Here is a 24989-nt window from a genome sequence, read left to right on the forward strand (position 1 = left end):
TGCTTTCTCCGGTATCAGGACACAATAGCAGTCTCTCTACGTTGTTCAATTGTACAACAACAAAACCAAATCATTTTTCAATTTTCCTGACAGCCGCAACCATTTTCTCCCTCTTCTCTAAATTTGAAAAGAAAATGATTGAGAAATAACACCCTTCCAAATTTATGGTTTGGTAATAAGGGAATTGACTGATGGCACCAAGTCAACTGGATAGTGACATCCCTTTAATCTTAGTTGGACTCCCATTATCACATGTCCTATGAAAGAACCAAATTTCCCTTTTTGCTTAAAATGAGTAAGTTTTCCTTCTTTTGCTCCAAATGACTCGAAAGTACCTAAAAACTCAAAAGTAATCATAAGATACATAATTTACAAGAAAAGTAGCAAAGAAAGCATAAACAATAGATAAATATCAAGGTGTTTACGACACCTATCATCCTCCATGGAGGATAGTTGATGGCAGCAATACTTCTAATAATAATAAAAAAGTACAGTTAAAAGTTTCACATATGCTATCCAAAGGCCTATTTTCGAAAAATGAATAGGCCTATTATTGGTATCCTGATATGGTAAATGACTTCTTCTATTAACAAACTATACTATTAAATATTATAACAATTAAACGACATTAACTACGAAAACGCTTAAACTCATGCCCAAGTTAATAAATTATTTGTGTATTTGTATTTTGCCCAGTTTTGCAGCGTGCTATATCCCATAATACTAGTTCTACATTAAGATTTAGCTATGGATTTTAACAAGAAAAATATCTAAGATTTATATAATTATTATATAAAAATCCAGTTTCCCCCAAATTTCATCATTTGAAAAAAAAAAGTAGAATTTTCCATTACGTTCAATTAATGTAATCATAGTCATAAAAAAGAAAAAAGAAGACTACGTGACTAATTCAAACATAATATCTGAGATGAGCATAGCTAGGTCGACTAATTCTTTTGTAAAGATTATACTAAATTCGTGGAAAAATTTACTTACAAAAATTCTTAATTAATTTGGGGATTATTACCAGGATGATATAAAAATACCAGTTGATTTGATTTTTTTTTAGTTGTTACGTATTTGTATGAATCTTTCTACAAATTGGTTTACCTAAATTTTTTTATGTAATATTCTCGTATAAATATGTGTGTTAGTAAAATATATCATCTTACTTTATATGTGATACTAGGGCTTAACCCGTGCCGTTACGGCACATGCATAATTTTTATTTAATGTGCATTTACCGGGGTTTGGATATTAGATATAATATTTTATTATTTTTATTTGTACCCAATTCAAACAAAAAGTGGGTTCCTTTGCAGTATTTTGCTCTTTCTCTTTATATGTGATTGGTATCTTTTTGTATTTGGATTTCATTTTTCTTGTATTTTGATGTTCTCTTTCTTGTGAACAATCATGTATTCACCTTTTTGGATTGAATGAAATGTGATCTGATTTTTCATCAAAAAAAAAAAAAACTTATTATCTGTCGTGTTACTCTCCATATTAAAAGTGAAGAAAAATTTGATTGATATTTCCGGCCTTCGGTCTACAAATCGTTTCTCATATACCCATGTATGATTCATTTCTATGTTTGAAACTTTCACCTCGTCACAAATATGTTAGAGTTGTATCCTCAAGCCACGAATTATCATAATTAATTTTCGTACTCTCTTTCCCAATTAAGAATTTTTTTTTATAGTGTTTTATAATTCGTAAAGGTATCTTATGGGTCTTTTGAAATGATATTGCACTTCTGAATCCCTATTTTGGTGATCGTGCAAAACCAAAACATTGAACTATGTTAGTTATTAAATAATTATGTCATCTGAGTTCATTCGTCCTGGATAGTTGGCTAGGCCTTAAAAATGTCCAGATCCTTGTTGACTTTTTTCCCTTTAAGAATAGTCCAAAAAGATTAAAACTCAGTATGGACTCAACAATAAATATCACTTTTTATGTTCATACAAATTCAATAACACGATAAGATCTCTAGTACATCAAAAATCCTACACATTCTAGGACATTGTCCTTCCAAATTTATGTGTGGTTCTTCGCTGCATAAAAATGATGAAATCATGGTTAGCTAGTAAGTTAAATTGTTAACCACTTAACCTGATAACAGTAGACTCAGTTATCCATCATTGAGTAAAAATGATGTTAAAACATTTAGTAAGGAGTATTTTTTGCGTGAAATGCCTTATGGAATATCTTGGATGCAATAACTCATATACAATCAAATTTTGTTAGCTCTTAACTTCTGTTGACTATAATATTATGACTCATCAATTGGTATTATTTTTGCGTTTGTTACCTGAAAATTTGAAATCATACAAGCGTGCCCAAGAAAAACTCTTAATAAGGTAGGAAAACAGTCTCGATGACAAAATTATAGCGGTAAACATGTGTACGTTATCAATATCTTCTTTGCACTATCTTATAGTGGTAAACATGTGTGAAAAATAAATATAGGTTATATTTATAATAGTACTGTTTTAAAACCACAATATCGTTGCCACTGATCCACAAAAGACTAAAATTCTAAAAATCCATGACAACAAAGTTGAGATAAAATATTTAGCAGTGTGATCAAAGTTTGAGAATATAACGAATAAAGCACAACTGATTCAAGTATAACAATTAGTAATAGGATAGAGACTAAGTATGAGAAGGTTAACTTGTGATTTTCATGGTGAAATGAAATCAAATAGAAAGAAAAATTATGAGCCATAGATTATATCAGGGTGGTTATTTGACCAAGCCATGTAACTTAACAGGTGAGTATAAAACTGAACTATTAAGACATCTAAATTATACATATTCAAATGAAGAAAGAGATGTTTCTAAACACAGGAATATTGGAAGTTTTTTTTTTGTTTTGGTAAAATCTTTTGGACGCAACGAATTAAATTAACATCATATGTTCGATACCGAGGAGGAAGCTCACAGGGTAGATTTAACAAATTAGTTATCCAAAGATGATGAGTCCCCTATATGATTGGTAGGACAAAAGAATAAAGCATCTTAAAGTGTTATAGTGTTCGTTGTTGCTTTCCCTACATTAAACGCTTTTAGGAACACAGGAACATTGACATAGCACTAATGAAATGGATGATTTGCAAAACATACAACACATTATAAATTATATAAAAAACAAAATGCGTAGGTGGTTAACCTTAAGATGAGTTGCTCATTTGATATAGGATACAGATTCTCAATATTTAATTCCACCAGCATTAAGGAACTATGTTTCGAGTAATCTGAAAAATGAAGATGGGAAAACAATATGGAGAAAATAATTATAATCACTAATGCAAGAGAATATGAGTAAAAAGAAAAAAGAAAAACAATCACACTAAAAAAAAAAAAAATTTAATGGGTTCCAATTTTTCAAAGCTAAACGAACAAAAAAAATTAAAAAAAAAATACGATAGATAACCAAGGATAATAATATTTGGGGAAGTGAACTTCATAAAGATAACATAATCCCTTAAAGAATTGAGACAAAGCCATCATATACCAATTGTGCTTGTAGAAATCCCCTAGGAACATCTAAAATAAATCATACCATGTTCGATGAAATAACCATAATTTTCTTTTTTAGTCATTTGTTCTCATTGATATTGAAATTCATATAAAAATAAGAAAAGTAAGCAAAAATGACCCGATCAAGCAAAAAAGTGATACCGATTAATCAAATACCTGTTATTATGGTTGAAGGACTTGAGTGCATTTTATTTTTCACTGGCCACCATTGTTCGCCAATAGTTACCATCACCACTCTTGCTACAGAAACAGCTTCCGCCACTACTGTCCATAATGCCATAATGTTTTTGCCATCTCCACTACTCACCAACTCCACCACAACCACAACTCCACTTATATAAGTTTTAGCAAACCTACACGTTAGTTAATAATACTATCATTATTAATAGAGTAATTTATTTATTATAATTTTTAAAATAATAATTTTATTACATGATAAAATATATATTTTAACAAAATAATGAGAGTTTAGTGATATGATGAGGAAATATCGGCTGTTAGATGCATTTCTAATCCAATCACTTGTGAGAAACAACCATTGATAGTTTTTATTGATATAGTTTTTTGTAAAATTATTTATTATTTATTATGTATTTATTAGATTAATTAAGGGAAATGAAAATATAATAAATCATTCATAATTAATGAGACACCAATTAAGGAAAATGATAACATTTATGTCGATCAAAGCATTACCGTATATTTCTCTTTTCCCTAGACAAATCCTGACCACTCTTTATCTAGGCTAACTTGTCCAAACTGTGTTATGTATTCTAGATTTATATGTGATATTTAAAATATTTGTGATACATGTGGTAATATAAAAGTCTATATAGCTATAAAAGATATGCGAGATAAACTCGGCTCGAAATATCAAATGTGTATAATATAAAAGTCTATACAGCTATACGACTTAGTCTCATTAGGAGATAAAATAGAATAGACTTCTGAGTGATAAATAAGTTTTAGTCTCCATATATGAAAAGATGAGGGTACCCAAATATACCTAAATCTAAAACTTTTCCACCTATAGGTCCTTTATCCGAAAATGATTGTCTATGGACTGAGTTGAGACAATAAACTAATCGGTTCACACTTCGTGTGATCGTCTATGGATACGATATCGAGACAATACGACAACAAGATAACTTGTGTGATTGACTATACGACAACAAGATAACTTGTGTGATTGACTATGGATACAAGATCGAGACAATACAACAACGAAGTATGTTTACTTGATAAAAGGTTCGGACTTAACCAAACACAATAGGATTGCTATCAAGTAAATAGGAATTAACGTTTGCGTATTTATAAACACTGAGCGGCCGTAAGAGATTTCACCTAATTAGGTTACTTTCCTCTCCGAATAGGTGGCTATACCAGTAACAACACGACTAGGTAATCTTGCTGGCACTGAGGCTTAGTTTGCTTGAAATGAAAACTTCAATATTTATAGACCAAGGAAGGTTGGACACCAAGGAATTTCCATAACCGAATATTCTCAAAGATATGCAATAAACACCAAATCGGTTTTCATAATTCCTGGAAATACTCTGTCCAATTAATGAGCGAAATCTCAGTAGAAAATCTCCAACTAGTAAATGCACATTACTAATTTTTATTTTCTAACGATATGCATTTTAAATTTAAAGCATATAAAACTAAAAACCTTAATTAAAAGATTTTCAATTTATTTCGATCCGAGATTCTCCTTTAGCTATTAAGGAATATCTTTGAACAATAAATGATAAGAGTTACTGCACATGTTCAAAGTATGTCGACATCTTTACTTTGTAAATCCGTTTTCATATTTACAATCTTGGAATCGATTTGGCACACTTCCAAACAATTTTAGAATTGGTTCATCTAACTTCCAATAACTATGTGATTGATTATCCCAACAAATCACAAATCATGGGTTTCACGGTTCTACCAAAACAAGTTTCGGTTCTACCTCCATGTGGGTACTAAAATTAGTCACGCTAGTTACCAAAACTTGGTTGACTAGGTACTATGATCGGTTCCCACATATATATGGTATCTAACTTGTATTTGTTGCACATGTTCATAGGATCGGTTCCCAATAACTAAAAACGCGTTGCACATGTTCATGGGATCGGTTCCCAATAACTAAAAACTTGTTGCACCTCTTACAAGGATCGATTCCCCTTTTGTGATCGGTTGCACCTCTTACTAGGATCAATCACCCAATGTCTAGAGCTGGTCATACCAATTACAACAAATCGATCATACCATCTCAGGTGATTACTTAAGATCGGTTTCACTAGTAAAAGTCATACCAATACATAGGTCGGGCCTTTTGAATAGTTTTACCAGGAACATAAGCAAGTCATGAGCGGTTATATTAAACACACATATTGGTAATCCAAAGATTTGCAATGAATAACAATACCAATAAACCTAGCGATTTCCCTTTCGATTCATAAAACAAGTTTATGAATTGTACTTCCTTTAAACGAATGTAAAATATTCTTTCCTAGGACAAAATCTTCACCCATACCCATACATAATCACAATAGCTTTAATATGATTATGTCAATGTCTTATATACGAAGTTCAAAAGATAAGCGTTATACTTCGTATTGTAATCCTTAATCTTATGTCTAACTAGAGTATAATCATCTACAACTTCGCAGTTATGACAACCAAACTTGACAAGCGACTCTTTAAATGAGTTTTGGTTCACTAAAATATGACAACCAAACTTGACATACTAACACTTGGTGGGTTCAACCGAGCTATGCTCTGACAATCTCCCTCTTTGTCAATATTAGTGACAAAACTCTTACATCATATGGATAAACAAATTACAAGAATTCATTACACATACGCTTGATTCCCAAATTCAATAGCACAATAACCTGTATACATTCAATTCATAAATTCCGTTGTTGACATTATAATAACAAAGCTAATACTCCCCCTAAAGGTGAGATAGGTAGATTTTCAATCCGCACGTCTTTGTTATTTCCATGATCATATGATATGTTATTCCCCCTTAGTGTACGCTTTACTCTTTTCGTTAGATATAACTTTTAAGCACCACTGTCCTTTCCTTAGTGATACCAAATCAAGATCAGTATCACTTGTTTACTCCATATATTTCTCCCCCTTTTTGTCACAAAATGACAAAGGTGCGAGGAAATAAAATAACAAACCGAAAGGATCTTACAAATCTTACAAAGAGACTTGTAACCTATAAGAGTTAAACACGAGGATTCCACACACCATTTTTGATAAACAATATAAAAACCGAAATTACAAAGTAATTTTGTTTTGATATGTTACCAAGGAAACAATTGCCCGAAGCAATTTTCCCTAATAGTTTAGCAAACCAAAAATTGACTAAGCACCTTAGTTTCTTTGCTAAACCGATTGTACAAATACAATTGCTTGTTCGATAAGACCAAAATAAAGATCAGAAATAACTCTATTTTTCTCATTAGGCTCCAGTTATTCTCATCAATAACTTATACCTTTCACTTTTAAACCAGACAAGTACTAGGTTAGTTAGCTAGCATTTCTTGTTAAGGCATTCGATTAGACTTGAATAACCAAAACCTCCACTTTGATAAGTCTAACTAAAATCAGAATTAACTTAGTTTCTCTTATCCGGAATCGAATTGCATTAAACAATTCATCCCGAAAACCTTTTCTTTTGTTAAGCCATAAACAATTCATACAAACCAAATAAATCAACTTGCATAATTATTTACCTCAACCGGAAGCAATTGAAACAACATAGACATTAAAGTACCACAATTGCACCGTAATTTCGTAAGTCTAAACGATTGATACCAAACAATAAAGCAAGATAACAATAGTTTCTCTTAATCGGGAATAATTGAATCACACACATCCATAAACAATGGAATAAAACAATTGTACCGAAATTTTGTTAAGCAAAAGCAATAAATATATGCAATAAAATCAGGCTTTTCTTAAACAAGAAAATGATTAACTAACATATTCATTACCTCAAGTTATGCATCCTCTTCACCCCCAAAAGATATGTCATTAAGCGCAAGTTCATATTAGAACTCCCCCCGTTATGTTGTCATCCTCTCGCAGAACTAAAGAACAACAACAAAGAGCATCCTTTACCAAAGAAAGGTTGAAAACCGGTTTTAACTATTGCAATGCAAAAGTTGAAACCCCAAAACACATATTCTTTTATGCTAAACCAAATGATTCAACATATTGTGACTTTTTCACATATTGTTTCAACCGGAACCTCTCGTGATCCTTTGATAAAGCCTACCAACATGGGCTAGAACTCAATCCCGCTAAATCAAAAAGTCACCCAAACCATAAGAGTTCACACCATATGAAATCGAATATTAAGGTCATGAAAACCGAAATCAGACATCCCATAAACATATATAGCAATAAGATAAAGCATTCAAGCACATGCTATGTAAACGAAAACTATCACAAGAAAAATTATAAAATGATAATTTTATTCATAATAAGATAGTTTTATTCAAAATAGACCTTATACAATTATTGAAAAAAAAATCATGTCTATTCTCTTTCTCAATTCTTGTGAAGATTGCTTTCAAAAACTGGATTCAAATTCTTCTGAGCACTACCTTTTTCAGTAGACAATTTGTTCATCTCAAACAGTTTGAGAAAGAAGATTAGCTAGTACTTCTTTTGAATCCTTTATCATCAGCTCATGATATCTAATACAACCTTTAACAGTAAGAATCTGTTTTCTTAGAGAATCTTGAGAATTATCATGAAGAGATGCATCATGAGTTTCAGTCATAACTGATGCACAAAGTGCTAAATCATTAAGAGATTACTCTTCTTTTACCGATTTCTCCATTGAAAATAGTCTTCTTTCAGACAAGAAGAAGGTATATAAGATGGGAAAAAATCAAGGGATAATTTGGTTTATGGAAACCTAATATATTCTTCCCAAAAGTAAAAGATATCTATTATTTTTCACTTAAGAAACAAATATGAACAACCTGCCCAGATTTATGCTTCCTCACAATCAGAATTTTGGGCAACAAGTGAGGATGCATTTTTCAACACAATCAGTGTGTGTTAAGATGAGAATTATTGTCACCATAGGTAATAAAGACATCCTTAGGATGACTTGTAAACACAATACACCGTGTTTCCTTTCGTTCTTTCTTTCTATTGTAATTGCAAGAGTTTGCAATTTCCTTTTGAGATCTCATAAACTTACCATCCTTCAAAATCTTAATACCCTTGTGAAGTGCCTTGATAAATCTAATTCCAAGGGAGACTGCAGTGTGGTTATTTTTTCCACATGAAGAACCTATCATGTTATCAGATAACTAGTTTCTGATTCTTTTGGTTTTTCACCCAATTTTTCTTGTTCAGATTTTACCTTACAGGTTTTATCTGATAGGAATTTCAGAAGGTTTTCAAGTACCAGGCTTAACCTTTTATTTTCCTTAATTCCCAACTCAAGTTTTTCTAGGAGTTGATTAGACTCACATGATTCATCACTGTTAGAGTTGGAAAGAAGTGCATTACAATTAGATATTTCTTCATTGGATTCTTCCTCCGGAATATCATCAAGAGTGGAGACATACACCTTGTTGCTCTTCTGAGTTCTTCTGCTGGGAAAATGTTTTGCCATATTTCCGAATTTACGACACTTGAAGCATTGTACTTATTCATTACCCTTTTTATGACAAAACGATAATGAACCAGGATCACATTTATCATCAGATAAGATGTCCTTAATTCGTTGAGCTAGAAGCACAATAGTTGAGTTAAGCTATTTTTCAACAAGTACCTTGTCCTCTTGGCAACGTTTCTCAGTTTGATTCTTCAACATAATTTCTCTATCAAAGATCTTTAACTTTCCTATAAGAGAGCTTCGAGAAAGTGTAGAAAGATCATTTGCTTATATTATGACATGTTTCTTAGACTCGTATCTGGATGGTAACGATCTGAGAATTTTGCTTACTATTTCCTTTTCAGGTATAGACTTTCCTCGTAAGAAAGAAGTATTGACAATCTCAGAAAGTTTAGTGTTAAACTTCTCAAAGTTATCGTTATCATCCATTTTAAGGTATCCCCATTCAGATGAAAGGGACAGAAGTCGCGCTTGTTTTTCGGTATTATTACCTTCGAATACGGTCTCAAGAGTATCCCATGCCTCCTTAGAAGTTTCACAAGATAAAACATGATGATGAAGATCATTACTTACTGCGTGTATGGTGGCATTCAGACCATCAGAGTTCTGTTTTGCAACAACTCTTTATTCAAAAGTGTGGAATGCTAAGCGTTTAAACTCTGCTTCTGGATATTCTACTCTTGGTCTTTCATATCCGTCTTCGATTAATAGCCAAGTATTAAAATCTCGGGATTGAAGAAAGGTTCTCATAGCAGATTTCCAAAATGGGTAATTCATCCCATTAAATCTTGGTGGTACGTTAACTGAATCATTCATAAGATTCATTTTCTTATAGGTTGGATCGCACCAAACACAGATTGTTATATCTTTTTCGTATTTGCTTGCTCTGATACCAATTGAAAAGACGAGGGTACCCAAATATACCTCAATCTAAAACTTTTCTACCTATAAGTCCTTTCCCTGAAAGTGATTGTCTATGGACTGAGTCGAGACAATACAACTAATCGGTTCACACTTCGTGTGATCGTCTATGGATACGAGATCGAGACAATACGACAACAAGATAACTTGTATGATTGACTATGGATACAAGATCGAAACAATACAACAACGAAGTGTGTTTACTTGATAAAAGGTTCAGACTTAACCAAACACAATATGATTGCTATCAAGTAAATAGGAATTAACGTTTGTGTATTTTACTTCTAATTATAATAAAACAATTATAATTGCGAAAATAGAAAAGTAAAAGACACAGCAAGATTTTGTTAACGAGGAAACCGCAAATGCAGAAAAACCTCGGGAACTTGTCCAAAATTGAACACTCTCAGGATTAAGCTGCTATACAAAATCAAAACCAACTTCGTATAGTTGAGACCAAGCAACTAAACCTATAGTTCACCTAGTTCTGTCTGTATCCCTGCGCCTCCAACTTGCAATAAGTCACGCACTTGGAACAATTCATTTGGTTCGTATTCCAAACAGTAAAGGAACAACAAATATGTTCGGTAACAACTCTTTTCAACCAAGTGATATGAGTTTGACAAAAGGCTCTTTCGTTTATCCCAATAACTCCTTTGTCGGGTCCTTAGATATATCCAATAACAATTACCAAAGTAATTGTCAAGATTTTGCAATCAATACTTTGAATCACAAAGAATTGTATTGATGTCGATCTAATAAACTAATCAATAAAATCTATCACAAAGATAAACCTATTATAGGTGGATCCTTATCTAGCCGAAACAAGTATTGTGCATACCAAAGATTATGAACCCAAATCAGAAATCTTCTTCGTCTTCAAATTTTCTTTGATCTTCAATAAACACCTGCACACAATCAACTTGAATCTCTTATGATCAATCATACACAAAACAGAGTCTGTTAACAATGGATTATCACAAGACGTCTCTAGAACTACAAACAGTCTAAAGATCCCCGTCGAAACTTCCATCTAGTTTGAGTGAATCTTATATCAGAAGAGAAGATTCTCAAGCATAAAAAAACTAGGTGCAATCAAATTTCAACAACCGTTAGTCAATCAAATCAATCGAAACTACAATTATCTAGTTTCCCACCAATGGTACTAATAGAGCTTCTCAATCCCAAAGAAGTCTTTAAACCGAGCGTAAGAGATTTCGCCTAATTACGTTACTTTCCTCTCCGAATAGGCGGATCCACCAGTAACAACACAACTAGGTAGTTTTGCTGGATCTGAGAATTAGTTTGCTTGAAATGCAAACTTCAATATTTATAGACCAAGGAAGTTCGGACACCAAGGAATTTCCAAAACCGAATATTCTCAAAGATATGCAATAAACACCAATTCAGTTTTCATAATTCCTGGAAATGCTCTGTCCAATTAATGACCGAAATCTCAGTAGAAAATCTCCAACTAGTAAATGCACATTACTAATTTTTATCTTCTAAAGATACGCATTTTAATTGCTGGAAATTAAAAGCATATAAAACTAAAAACCTTAATTAAAAGATTCTCAATTTATTTCGATCCGGGATTCTCCTTTAGCTATTAAGGAATATCTTTAAACAATAAATGATAAGAGTTACTGCACATGTTCAAAGTATGTCGACATCTTTGCTTTGTAAATCATTTTTCATATTTACAATCTTGGAATCGATTTGCCACACTTCCAAACAAGTTTAGAATTGGTTCATCTAACTTCCAAGAACTATGTGATTGATTATCCCATCAAATCACAAATCATGGGTTTCACGGTTCTACTTTCATGTGGGTACTAGAATTAGTCACGCTAGTTACCAAAACTTGGTTGACTAGGTACTAGGATCGGTTCCCACATATATATGGTATCTAACTTGTATTTGTTGCACATGTTCATAGAATCGGTTCCCGATAACTAAAAACGTGTTGCACATGTTCATAGGATCGATTCCCAATAACTAAAAACTTGTTGCACCTCTTACAAGGATCGATTCCCCTTTTGTGATCGGTTGCACCTCTTACTAGGATCGGTCCCCCAATGTCTAGAGTTGGTCATACCAATTACAACAAATCGATCATACCATCTCAGGTGATTATTTAAGATCGGTTTCACTAATAAAAGTCATACCAATACATAAGTCAGGCCTTGTGAATAGTTTTACCAAGAACATAAGCAAGCCATGAGCGGTTGTACTAAACACGCATATTGGTAATCCAAATATTTGCAATGAATAACAATACCAATAAGCCTAGCGATTTCCCTTTCAATTCATAAAACAAGTTTATGAATTGTACTTCCTTTAAACAATGTAAAAAATTGTTTTCTAGGACGAAATCTTCACCCATACCCATACATAATTACAATATCATTCATACGATTATGTCAATATCTTATATACGAAGCTCAAAAGATAAGCGTTGTACTTCGTATTGTAATCCTTAATACTATGTCTAACTAGAGTATAATCATTCACAGCTTCGCAATTATGTTTTCAATATGCATGTCTTGAAAGATACGTTAGATAATGAAACAATTCAAGTCAAATATTACTAACCTCAAGTGGAAGGATGATGTCGTCGTTGTAGCTCCTTACTTCTTCACATTCTTCAAGTCTTCACGTAATACTTGTAATGTCCCATATCCTAATAATTTCAAGCTAACCTATACGAAGTTGACTCTAGTAAATGATCAAGCGACTCTTTAAATGAGTTTTGGTTCACTAAAATATAACAACCAAACTTGACATACCAACACTTGGTGGGTTCAACCGAGTTATGCTCTAACAACATACCTTTTGTTGATGATGTTCCTCCAAGTTCTCCTCAGTAGATCTTCGTCTCCAATCGATGAACACCGTGAAGTTTAAAGCTCAACTACATATTTTATCCTAATCTGAGACATAACTATAAGTAGACTAGAAATCAAGACTTATTGTTTTGACCACCTAAACTTGACAAACAAGCTTGAGATAACAACGCTTGCGAGTTCGACCGAGCAGTGCTCTAACAGTGTGATTGAGAAGCGTTTGTTGGATGGTGTGGTTCAGACTTGATTCAATAAAGTGGGTTGTGGTTAAATTATTTTGCATATTGCAGTAGCGAAGGTGGAAGAATAGAACGAAAGGCAGTGATAATGTTTTAGAGACCAAGACAAAGATGCGATGAAGTTGTAGCGCCTCGATGGGTGATTGCAGGCAGTGATGGGTTTAAGTGAAAATTGTCAATGAAGAAAATGAATAACAATAATGGATTTTGGGGTTTGGTTTATCGAAGGGTATAGATAATTGCAGCTGGTGGATAGTCTGGATATGAGAAGTGGTGTTGTTGGAGATTAGTAGAGATGGCGCTTAGTAGAGATGGCAATTAGAAGCCGAGAAGGTGAGTATGGGAAGGAGCTGAAGTTGGACGTCGGGTAATGGACTGGGTCGGGCAATTATTTTCTAGGTCTCAATGAAATTTCTTCGCAGCAACACATATATAAAAATGAACAGAGACAGATAAAAAAAGAAAGAAGGGGAGGCGCGGCTACGGAGCCGTTTACGGAGAATAGTGTTTTGTTGTTTTTATCTCCTTTTCTCCATGGTTTGCTAAATTGTTAGGGTTTAGGTAGAAACCAATTAGTTGTAAAAACTCTACATTGATATGCTTAATGATGATTTGATTGATTAGTAGTTTCTCTTTATATAGCTTGGTATTTAATCGTTCATGTGATTTTGTTGATTACTTATGCTTTTCAATTGATATGGCGTGCTTTTGTTAAGTTTTTTGACGTGATATGCTTTATGATTGATAAGTAAGGCTTTAGAATCACTACCCATAAAGCGAAGAAAATTACAGCGGAGAAACAATATTTGAAAATGCAAGGAATATGTTTTTAGAGATTAGTAGAGTTTGCATAATTAATTGGTGGAAATCGAAAATCCTAATAACCCATTCCCATTTTGTTCATTGTTATAATTATTATTATTTCATTTTGTTGCGAATTTCTATTTTTTTTAAAACATTGTTTATTTGATTTTTGAATTCTTGATAGTAGACAATAGTAGTATTTTCACACTCCTCATAGGAACGACTTGTACTTGCCATTGTTTACTAGTTAGGCACTGTGCACTTGAAGTATTTCATTGTAGGTTTTTGAGACTACCAGTGGTCAATCCTTGACCTAAGACTATGAGTCTTAATAGATGAACTGAAAAGTCATGCTTTAAGGTCTTGATAGATGAAGCATGAAGTGTTTACTGGAAAAACAACATGCTTTGTGGACCATGGACCTTGAGTTAGGTCAATTATGACCGTGACATATCATTATGCTAGCTGAAGCAGTAATGATAGTTAAATGACTTGGATTAACGAGCATAGGCTAATGAGATTGCTGGATCGATCATAAACTGTCATGTTGGTGCGTTGAGCACTTGAAATGAAGTCGTATGAAAATAATCATTACTGAATGAACATAGAAAGTTCATCTCGATCCATGTGTCATGAGTCAGTCGAATAATAAGGATAGAATATAATATTAAAATAATGCTCGACTGACGAACCAAAATCAACAAAATACTAATAGTTGGATCAGTATGAAATTCTGGAATGTTGATAGATGAATTAACATGAGAAATATTGATTTACAGAGCAATTGATAGTTGAATCAATAGAATATTAGTAGCTAACCGAACATTAAACTATTAATTAAAATATTGATTGTTGGATCAACATAAATAATATTGGTGTTTGAACCTATTCAAAATCTTGCTAGACAGAACATTAGGTTCGAAACCCCAATTTCCGATGTGATTTTACGAATATAACCTTCGTCAAAAATCAACCATCAACACCAGTTTAGATGAAAGTTTATATGGTTTCACACAGATTAAGGAAAAGAAAAGAGATTATAAATTTTCTAAATTATTCTTCTTAATGCTTCTTAAAGTATTTAAGTTTTTTGTATTTAATTCCTAAATACTAGTGTGAATTTGGAATGTGGTGGATATTTCATTTGAGAAGTTGATCTTATATTATAAATTTGCATATGATTCCAAAGCAGGGATAAAATCAGGAAACTTTTGGGAAAAAAAATCAAGTAGTATGGGATTTGTAAAAAGTCTAAAAACTTAATCTAAACTGGGATGTAAAGGGCTACGAATATTCAAGTTTACAATGCAAATGAAATAAAGGTAGCTCTGGAAACTATAATATAGAAAAAAACTATATTATATAAATCGAAGTAAAATGTCAGATAACTAGGATGAATTTGGAATGTGGTGGATGTTTCATTTGAGAAGTTGATCTTATATTATAAATTTGCATATGATTCCAAAGCAGGGATAAAATCAGAAAACTTTTGGAAAAGAAAAATCAAGTAGTATGGGATTTGTAAAAAGTCTAAAACCTTCATCTAAACTGGGATGTAAAGGGCTACGAATATTCAAGTTTACAATACAAATGAAATCAAGGTAACTCTGAAAACTATAATATAGAAAAACGATATTATATAAATCGAAGTAAAATGTCAGATAACTAGGATGAATTTGGAATGTGGTGGATATTTCATTTGAGAAGTTGATCTTATATTATATTATATTATAAATTTGTATACGATTCCAAAGTAGGGATAAATCAGAAAACTTTTCGGATTTTTTTTCCAAGTAGGATGAGATTTGTAAAAAGGCTAAAACCTTCATCTAAACTGGGATGTAAAGGGCTACAAATATTCAAGTTTACAATATAAATGAAACAAGCTTATTATAGGGGCGACATGGTTTATTAGAGGGGCGACATTCTAATAGGACAAAAAGGGTAATTACATGATCATTCAAGGTGTCCCTTATCAAAAAAACCGGAAATGACAAATTAACCCTCATTATTGATAACCTAGTTTAGTGATGATAATCAAGTCTAGTGTTAATGATTAATTTCACTTATATTAACTCAAAATCAGATTTTTAGAGTTAAAAAAAAAATTCAGAGGAGAAGAAAAAGAAAAACTTTTGTGATATTTGTGAAATCCTAGATTTTGATTCACTCAACCAAAATGAGTGATTCCAGTGACCCGGTATACTTCTAAATTAGTTCCCATTAGCTTTTTCTCGCCAAAATTATCTAAAGTACGTAACAAAGTCAAAACTTTTAAATTTTCATAAGAACTTACGGTTGCAATTTTGCTCGTGACCAACCGTAACTCTTAGTTACGGTTCGTAAGTTATCCAATACCAACCGTAATTGGTTAAATTTGGGGAAGATCCAATCGTAAAACCAGTTACGGTTAGTAATTAAATTTGGACAACAACCGTAACTAAATTATGGTTGGTAACTAATGAATCGAGACCAACGTAACTACCTTACGGTTGGTGTGTCAACTTAACTTTTGAACCGTAAATCATTATTTGATAAATTCTTAAGACGCAGGATTATTTACGGTTCGTATGGTTGTTCGAGTAACAAACCGTAACTCAATTACAGTTGATAAATATGATGCAAATACAAACCGTAACTGAACATATTTCTCAAAGCTAAGAACTTACGATTGGTATTTGAGTTAAAACCAACCGTAACATCAACCCAATCTACAGTTACGGTTCGTATTGAGTTATTACCAACCGTAACTCACATGCAACCAGAAATTTCAATTTCAATTTTCATACAAAACCTTAATTTTTGATACAAAATTAACTTAAATCCAACACGATAAACTAAACCTTAACTGGATTTTTCCAAACATTTTTCAAATTGCCAATTAATCGAAGACGATGAAATTTTCAGTTTTAATGGAGGTTACACGTTGATGGAGGAGAAAAGATAAAGAAGAAGATGCAAAAAAAAACTGATTTGATTTTTTTTGATTCATTAGGTTTAAAAAAAATTGATTTGATTTTGGTTGATTTAAGGAGAAAAGGATAATCTAGTCAAGTTACATCCTCTTTAGGACAGCCCCTAACCAACTAAAGGGACATTACTATCACAATGCCGCCCCTCTAATAAACCATGCCGCCGCTATAATAAGCTTGAAATGAAATCAAGGCAACTCTGGAAACTATAATATAGAAAAAGCATTATATTACATCGGTTTCTGGAAAATAAATACTTTTAGTTTTTAATTTTAGCCTAAAAATATGTTAAATTAAAAAAATGAAAACATCTGTTTTCCAGAAATGGAAGGAGTATTATAAATCGAAGTAAAATGACACATTACTAAGGTCATAAAAAAGTCATCGATTTGACTTTGCAAGTGAGGAAGATTACAAATCAGCTGTCGAAATTAAAATGTCAAATACACAGCCGAACAGTGTGCACCAACTCGGAGAGGAAGTACAAAACCGGACTCCCGCTACTGTCGATAAATCACGGATCCATACATATTATGTTTAATACCCAAATTACCCTCAATCCCTCACCGTTGATATCTTTGTAGTCAAAGTAAATCAAACGCCTAGGAAAGCGAACTCCTTCGTTAAAAAACCAACAACCAAAAAAAAAAGACTGCCATAAACCCTAATAACCCTCTCCATCTCTAAAGTTCTAAACTAAATTCTAGATAATTCTTGCAGGAGCAGAACTGGTAAGATTCCCTCTCATCAAGTGTTCATTTTATTGTCTAAACTTATTAATTCTCCAATTTTATGATTCGCTGAAATGGATTTGTAGGGTTTCAGAATTTGACGTTCTACTCGTACTACAATGGATGAGATGACTCCATCAGCACAACCACCACCAACAACGACTGCATTACCAACTTCTTGCTGGAGCAAAATTGTTCAGAAAGAGGCTCCTCCAAAACCAAAACCAGCTAATTACCCAACCAATCGAGTCTTTGAGGGAAGTTGTAAATCAAGTAAAGGAATCTCAGTTGCTGTTGTTGATGCTAATGCCATTATTCAAGGTGGAATTAATCTCAATAATGTTGCCGATAAGTTTGTTTCTGTTTCTGAAGTTTTGGAGGAGATAAAAGATCCTGTTTCTCGTCAGAAGCTTGAACTCCTTCCTTTCACTGTAGAGACCATGGAACCCTCCGCGGAATCCCTTAATAAAGGTTATTGTCTTCCTCAGGTGTTGAATATTAGTTAGTTTTAATTCTGAATGCCATTGATAGTTTGCTGTAGTTGTTTTGCTTAGAGAACATGACAACAATAGGGATATTGCTTACAAATGCAAGAATTGTATAAAGTAATACATTTGTAGAACATGTATATGTTTTTGGATTGCTTTGAATAACTTATTCATCTAATTTGCGTCAGTTGTGAACATTGTTGTATGCTCCATATCGCGATTTATTATTAATTTTTGGTGAGTTTATTATTGACATTATATCGGTGTTCAGTTATCAGCTTTGCACGAGCAACTGGTGATTTACAAGTCCTCTCAGATGTTGATCTTAAACTTGTTGCGCTGACGTATATGTTGGAAAGCCAAATCCATGGGACTAACCATCTCCGAGATACTCCTCCTCCAATCCATGTTGTTAATGTGAAAAGGTTGGCTGAAAAGGATATGCCTGGCTGGGGTTCCAATGTACCTAATTTGGATGAGTGGGAAGCTTTAGAACATGCAGTCGATCAAGGGTCCAACTCAGAATCCAGGATCCTTCCTTTGAAAGACTTAAACCTTAATCTCTTACCTGTAGATGGTAATGGAGATTCTCAAAATGGTTTAACTGAAGATGTTAGTGAAACTCGTAGTGAGACTCATTCAGAGGATGTTGGTCGCAGCTATAGGAAACCAAGGAGATATGCTCCCGTAAAGAAAGAGATAAATACTGAAGGTAAGATGGTAGCTGACGGAGTTGATGCTTCACAGGGTCAAGATGACAATTCCATTGACTGGCTTCCTGCTGTATGTCGAAGTACTCATAGAAGATTTCTCAGAAGAAAAGCCAGACGCGAACTGTCCGAGGCATTATCAGAAAGTAATGTTCATCCAGATGGAGAGGAAAGCACTGACGGTGATATCGAGGACACTCAAGGCCCTAATCAGAAGTTAGATGGGACCAGGGAGAGGTTGGAAGTTGTAAACAATAATATAGAAGATGAAGAAAAAACTGTTGGGGAGAAAAATGATGATGGTGATCTGACTGTAATACTCGAGCAAATGAGATTAGAACCTGGTTTATCAGGTAGTGTTTTGGGTGCAACATGCAATGAAGAATATGATCAGTTGGATATTTCAAGTGAGACGAATGACAGTGTTGACACATCATTTGTGGATGATGGTAGCAGCGAGCAGAGTTGGGCATTACGCTCCTTGTCCGAATCAAGTGTAGCCTGTGTAACGGGTGATTTCGCAATGCAAAATGTTATTCTTCAAATTGGATTGCGTCTTCTGGCACCAGGTGGTATGCAGATTCGTGAACTACACAGGTATGTCTCATTTGTATTTCGTTCATTGGGTCCCTGATATATCAAACCCCCTTCTGCCCTCCTCTTCGAACGAATTTTATCTACCTAACGACAGAAGAGAAAAAAGAAGATTGAGATTAATTTATGATGTATGAATGATATCCTAAGGTGAAATTGCTGTTATATGATTTGTGCATCATGTTCTTGATTACTGGAGTTCATGTCATATTAGATGCTGTTTGTCCGCACCCGTAAAGGGTGTGGATTGTGGAAAAAATGCAACATGCTGTTTGGAAAGGCTTAGTTATCTAATTTGAGATGGTTTCTTTTTTGAGCCAGGTGGATATTGAAGTGTCACGCCTGTAACAAAGTGACTACTGAGATTGGGAGGATCTTCTGTCCAAAATGTGGGAATGGGGGCACCTTACGCAAGGTAGCAGCGACTGTTGGTGAAAATGGAGTTGTTTTAGCATCTCGTAAGCCACGTATAACCCTACGTGGCACAAAAGTAAGTATTTAATTTGATCTTCCCACACACTCTTTTAATGGAAATAATATGATCATCATTTAACATTTTTTTTAATTTAAACTATAATAAGATCTCTATTGCCTACTAGAACTCTTTGGTGAGTGTTGGCATCTGATGTTGTACACTCAAATACCCAACCCATGTAATCTATTTACTAGTTATTGCTTTGACCCTGTCATCCTGGCCTATGATATAATATGGATATAGCACAATGGGTATCCAGTTTCCTTGTTCACCGCTGAAAGATTCTTTCAGGATAGTTTGTATGTTGTAGTTCCCAAGGTTTGGCAAGCTTATAGGGCAGAAATTTATCTGTTCGACCTAGAAACCTTTGCTAAGATCAGGCATTCTGTTAATTAGAATTGAAATCCCCAACTATATATGTTAGTTCTGCAAAATGTCTACTAAACTGACACGATAGATCTTTGTTTTGGTTAGGATTTTTGTTAGCTTTGACGAATCTTATAAGTGTTTTTAGTACTTATCATTATTGGTTAATAATAACATTAATTTTTCTTGTTTGAAGTGCTAGGATATTTGTTCTATTTTATTATACTTCACTTTGTTGATAAACATTTTTCTATGAACAGTTTTCACTTCCTTTACCTCAAGGGGGAAGAGATGCCATTACCAAGAATCTCATATTACGTGAAGATCAACTACCTCACAAAGTCTTATACCCCAAAACTAAAAAGAAATCAAACATGCTGGTATGTTTTTTCTTTTGTCGAGAATTTGGTTTTTTCTTTTATAAGTTGTCATCTCTGGCTTTGGTGTTTGCATGGCATCTCCAGTGGTAGAAATAACAATGTATTTTGCCATTTAACAAATAATCCTTTTCCATCACAGGGAGATGATATTTTCATTTCGGATGATATCTTCCGCAACAGCTCTGACAAAAGAGCTCCTCTACAGCCACCAGTTAGAAAAGCTTTAGCTGTGTTTAGTGGAAAAAGGAATCCTAATGACAATCATTACTCTCGCGCCAAGCACTAAGAAGTTTGTTTTGTAAGAATTTGTGGTAGCTTACAGTTCTGAACGAAAGTTTTGTAATTCGGCATTATTTATGCTAGTAGTTGTTTTGAAAGAAGAATTTTTGAGGAACTCATTTTTGTTCCCTCAAATTCATTTTTGTTCTCTCGATGTTTGAACCAGAACTCCTCAGTGTTAATTGGCTGCCAATTGTGACCGACTCCTGCTTAGTTTGATAGTAGTATGTGCATCTTTTTGTGCGGTAGTAGGGAACCGTAAGTAAGGAGGATAAGTGGTCTGTCCCGTGTTTTTTTAGCATGGCGGTTCTACTACTGTTTCTTTGTTTAGCAACAACTCAACGTAGTTGAGGACTGATTTTGTTTCCCTTGATGATCCACCATTGCCCGACCAGTAAAAAAGCAACATGCGGGGTGTCCAAATTGGGGGTGAAAAGAACCTCTTGCACCAGCCGGGGCTGAACCAACACAACTAGTATTAGCTACGGAATGGATAACTGTATAGTGAGATGATCACGTTCAAGCCATGAAAGGGAAAAATCGTCAGCACTGTGCTCGAGTTCTTTTTTATGGAAGCTACTTTGGGTGGGTTCATACCAATAGCATACATAGAGTCGCCATGGTTCATTTCTAAATAGTGTCCAATAATTGGAGGTGCGTCATAAGAAAATAATTTGCCGTGCTTAACCATATACTTTCATTTTTTTTATTAGGGTATCTGTTTCCATGCAGTTTTTTTGACCTTCCAACACAGGAAATCAAAGATAAAAAAAAAGGATTTCGTAGACCAGAATAACCCCCAAATTAGTGTTCTAAATATCTATACCCGAGAAGTTACTGGAGCATAATACATCATACAGGTTTCAATCTACATTTCCCCGCATTCTGCGATGACACAAGCAAGTTTAGGTTTGTTGTTAGGTCCAGTCGCCACATTCTCTATCTTTCTGAGAACCAAAAGACCATCTCCAAGCACCCTCTGTAAGAAACAGCAAAATTCATTAAAAGGCGGTACATGAGTTCATCAATCAAGTTATCTCTTTTTTTAAAACCTTTGGAAGATGATACCGTCGGTATATAAATACAATCAGTAATGCAGGACTCACCCCAAAGACTACATGCTTATTGTCAAGCCAGTCACACTTGGAGCATGTGAGAAAGAACTGTAATTCAACACAAACAGATGGTTATTATACTGCAAAAATAAAGTTAATAATAACGCAGTAACATAGATAACATAGAAAATGGGTTTCATCAAAACTAAAAATGTTCAAATAGTAAGAGTCAATATATTGAGAATATGTTTTCCCATTTTTGGGTATATACACATTTTTGAAACTGCAGCGAAGTGTTTCGAACTTGCCAGGTCATAACTTATACCTTAATTGATCATCTGTTTATAAAAATTATCATGCGATTAAGCTTAACAACAAGAAAGCATAGCAATTCCTTCTATAATTGCAGACATTTCTCATCTTGTGAATGGAAATCATTTTTATTCTGAAAATTACATTGACAATACATAATATTTTAACATTGTAGATGAATTTGAAAGGATTTTTACCTGACATCCATTGGTATTGGCTCCACTATTTGCCTGCTCAGAAATCAACAACAAGCATCTTAATTAGTTTCTCTCTTAAAATAATAATAATAGATCTGCACACATCAACTGTGAATAACTTTCTCAAACAACAAACTAGACAATCAAGATAAATCAAATTGATACGATGGTTTTTAACAGAAAGAACCCTGTCTTATTGTAGTGTTTCTTACCAATTGCATATCCCCTAAAACTGGAATGCTTAAGTTGATTTTTTGAGAATTTGCACAAACTACCGAACCAAAATGCATAAACTGCCATCCTCAAGAAATAAAAAAGTACTAATATATCTTGGTAGTAGGGTTCGGGGATGGATTCGGCGCTCTCTCGGCTAACCCTAAACTACAAGAAAGCCAAGAAACTCGAGGGTTCCTCAGCCAGTCTCTAGTATTTCAGTTTATATTATATCCTTTTCCACTTTGATGACCACTCTCCTATCATAATTGATAATTTAGGGTCTAGACACTGAAAATCAGGCCCATAATAAAGTAATCCTAATTTCACAAACATGACTCTGATTCAGCCCTTTGGAATATTTGAATAAAGACATTTCATTAGATAATGAAAATCTAAGTGTTACTGGTATTTTTGTTATAAAAAACAAACAAATTAAACCTTTTTATGAGAAGATGGTGAGAGTTTCTAATTCATTGACCTAAAAGAACAGTTCTTAATTAGAAACGACTGGCTTTTATATGGGGTGCAAAATCTCATACCATTGACAGCAGTCCCGGGCCAGTATGCTTAGCGATGAAATTTTCATCGTCAAATTTACTTCCATAGATCGATACACATCCACTACCGTCACCCTGAAAAAAAAGTATTTACTTCAAAAAACAGGCAAGTTAACAAAGAGATTTTGCATCAATTGTAAATATTGTAGCCAAGGTAAGCATGAAGTTTTGCTATATACATAAAACATGCCAAAAAAATGGATGAACATTATACAACTAAAGGAAAAAAAAGTATTTCCTTTAGGATCTGGTAGTAAGATAGATCTACAGAATGAAACTACCCAAGTGCAATGTTCTTTTGCCTAGAGGGAAGCTGATGCAAGCTCTACATAAACTAAGTGTACCCTGCGACGTTGACGAATAAACGTAATTTATTCAAAACACTCTCATTGTCATACTAAGTGCAATGCTCTTGCTGATATAAGTGTACATGCTAATGAAACACTCTCATTGTCATACTTAACAAATATCTATGTTAATTTTTCTTTTCAACACAGTTTAATTGCTGAATAGATTTTTCTTTTCAACACGGTTTAATTGCTGAATAGAATTCACTGAATTGACTGAGACGAATACTACAGTTATCCTTCCCCTTAGTAAAAATTAGAATCTTGACCTATCTAACACATCCACATGTCATACAGAGGAATTATTCAACAAAATGGCGTGTAACCAAGATCAGTCCAGAATGCAACAAAAAAAGAGAAGGAAAAACAGAGATGTAAAGCCAGTCTCTCATTCGTAATTGAAAATAGTTGTGAAGATAATCGTATTTTTAGGGCATGTTACAGACGTACCTTGAGAAAATCACCAGCTTGAATCATGAAATCCTTAATCACCCTATGGAAGTGACACCCTTTGTACCCAACTGGTAATCCTGCTTTTCTGAAATATTTTCAAAACAATAATGCAAGTCATTAATATTACCCTAGACTACGACTATCACAGACAGCAGTACTGGCTCAAGGTCGTGCCAACAGCATATCAACAAAGTGAACTCTATGACTTAAAATTTCAAAAATTACCTGTATTCTCCAGTGCAGAACTGCCTGGCAAAGAAAACAGAAACAAAATATCAGTTCTGAAAGACATAAACCCTCACATAAACCTTTGTCCAAGAATTAAAGTGTTCAAAACTTTGGTTAGCACTAACACAATATTTTCCCTGTTTCATCCACAATCAATTTGTTTCTACACTAATAAGAAGAGAAAAACTAAAACCAATTAAGAAACACAAATTTATGTATCCAAAAACATACTTGAAACTACAATAATAATGAATCTGTGGTGAGAAAACAGCTGAAACAAGAAATTAAATTAGGGTACTCAATGGGTATGTTTTAGAGGTGACCCTGAATTCATGAGCGAGTATTCATGGGATACAAGAAGAAGAAAAACCTGAAATTTTCCGCGGTTTTGGGAGCGATATCAGCGAAGAGCTCCATCTTGATTCTTCCAGCAGCTATGGTTCCAATAGTGATGTCAAAGAAGACAATAGGGTTCTTAGGATTTGATGGTCTCTGGTGCCATTCCACCACTGCATTTCCTCCGCCAGACGCCATGAACAATAACAAAGAAGTAGACGCGGAGTTAAAAGCAATTAGAGTACACAAACTGGAGGTCTACGGAGACTTCTTTTGATTTATAAAGCTGC

The 24989-nt window shown here is 33.7% G+C and overlaps 2 protein-coding genes across 3 annotated transcripts; one reads left to right on the forward strand and one right to left on the reverse strand.

Moving 5' to 3' along the window:
* Positions 1 to 17620: 17620 nt before the first annotated feature.
* LOC113322868 (RNA-binding protein NOB1-like) lies at positions 17621 to 21199 on the forward strand. 2 transcript variants are annotated; one of them, XM_026571043.1, is made up of 6 exons: positions 17621 to 17706; positions 17793 to 18177; positions 18466 to 19501; positions 19820 to 19988; positions 20600 to 20719; positions 20859 to 21199. In XM_026571043.1, exons 2-6 carry the CDS (start codon positions 17826 to 17828, stop codon positions 21003 to 21005), a joined length of 1824 nt encoding a protein of 607 aa, XP_026426828.1. In that variant the 5' UTR covers positions 17621 to 17706; positions 17793 to 17825; the 3' UTR covers positions 21006 to 21199. The 2 variants fall into 2 exon arrangements, with proteins under 2 accessions (XP_026426828.1, XP_026426829.1); XM_026571044.1 differs by having other exon boundaries at positions 17634 to 17706; positions 17801 to 18177.
* Positions 21200 to 21660: 461 nt separating this feature from the next.
* Positions 21661 to 24959, reverse strand: LOC113322866 (peptidyl-prolyl cis-trans isomerase CYP22-like). The gene is made up of 7 exons (XM_026571040.1): positions 24734 to 24959; positions 24361 to 24384; positions 24133 to 24220; positions 23318 to 23410; positions 22563 to 22595; positions 22105 to 22161; positions 21661 to 21977 (listed from the first exon to the last, which is right to left on the reverse strand). The coding sequence occupies exons 1-7, from the start codon at positions 24895 to 24897 to the stop codon at positions 21867 to 21869; spliced, it is 570 nt and encodes a 189-aa protein (XP_026426825.1). The 5' UTR covers positions 24898 to 24959; the 3' UTR covers positions 21661 to 21866.
* Between the last annotated feature and the right edge of the window lie 30 nt (positions 24960 to 24989).

This window comes from Papaver somniferum, chromosome 11 (genome assembly GCF_003573695.1).
Source record: "Papaver somniferum cultivar HN1 chromosome 11, ASM357369v1, whole genome shotgun sequence".
Lineage (NCBI taxonomy): Eukaryota > Viridiplantae > Streptophyta > Magnoliopsida > Ranunculales > Papaveraceae > Papaver > Papaver somniferum.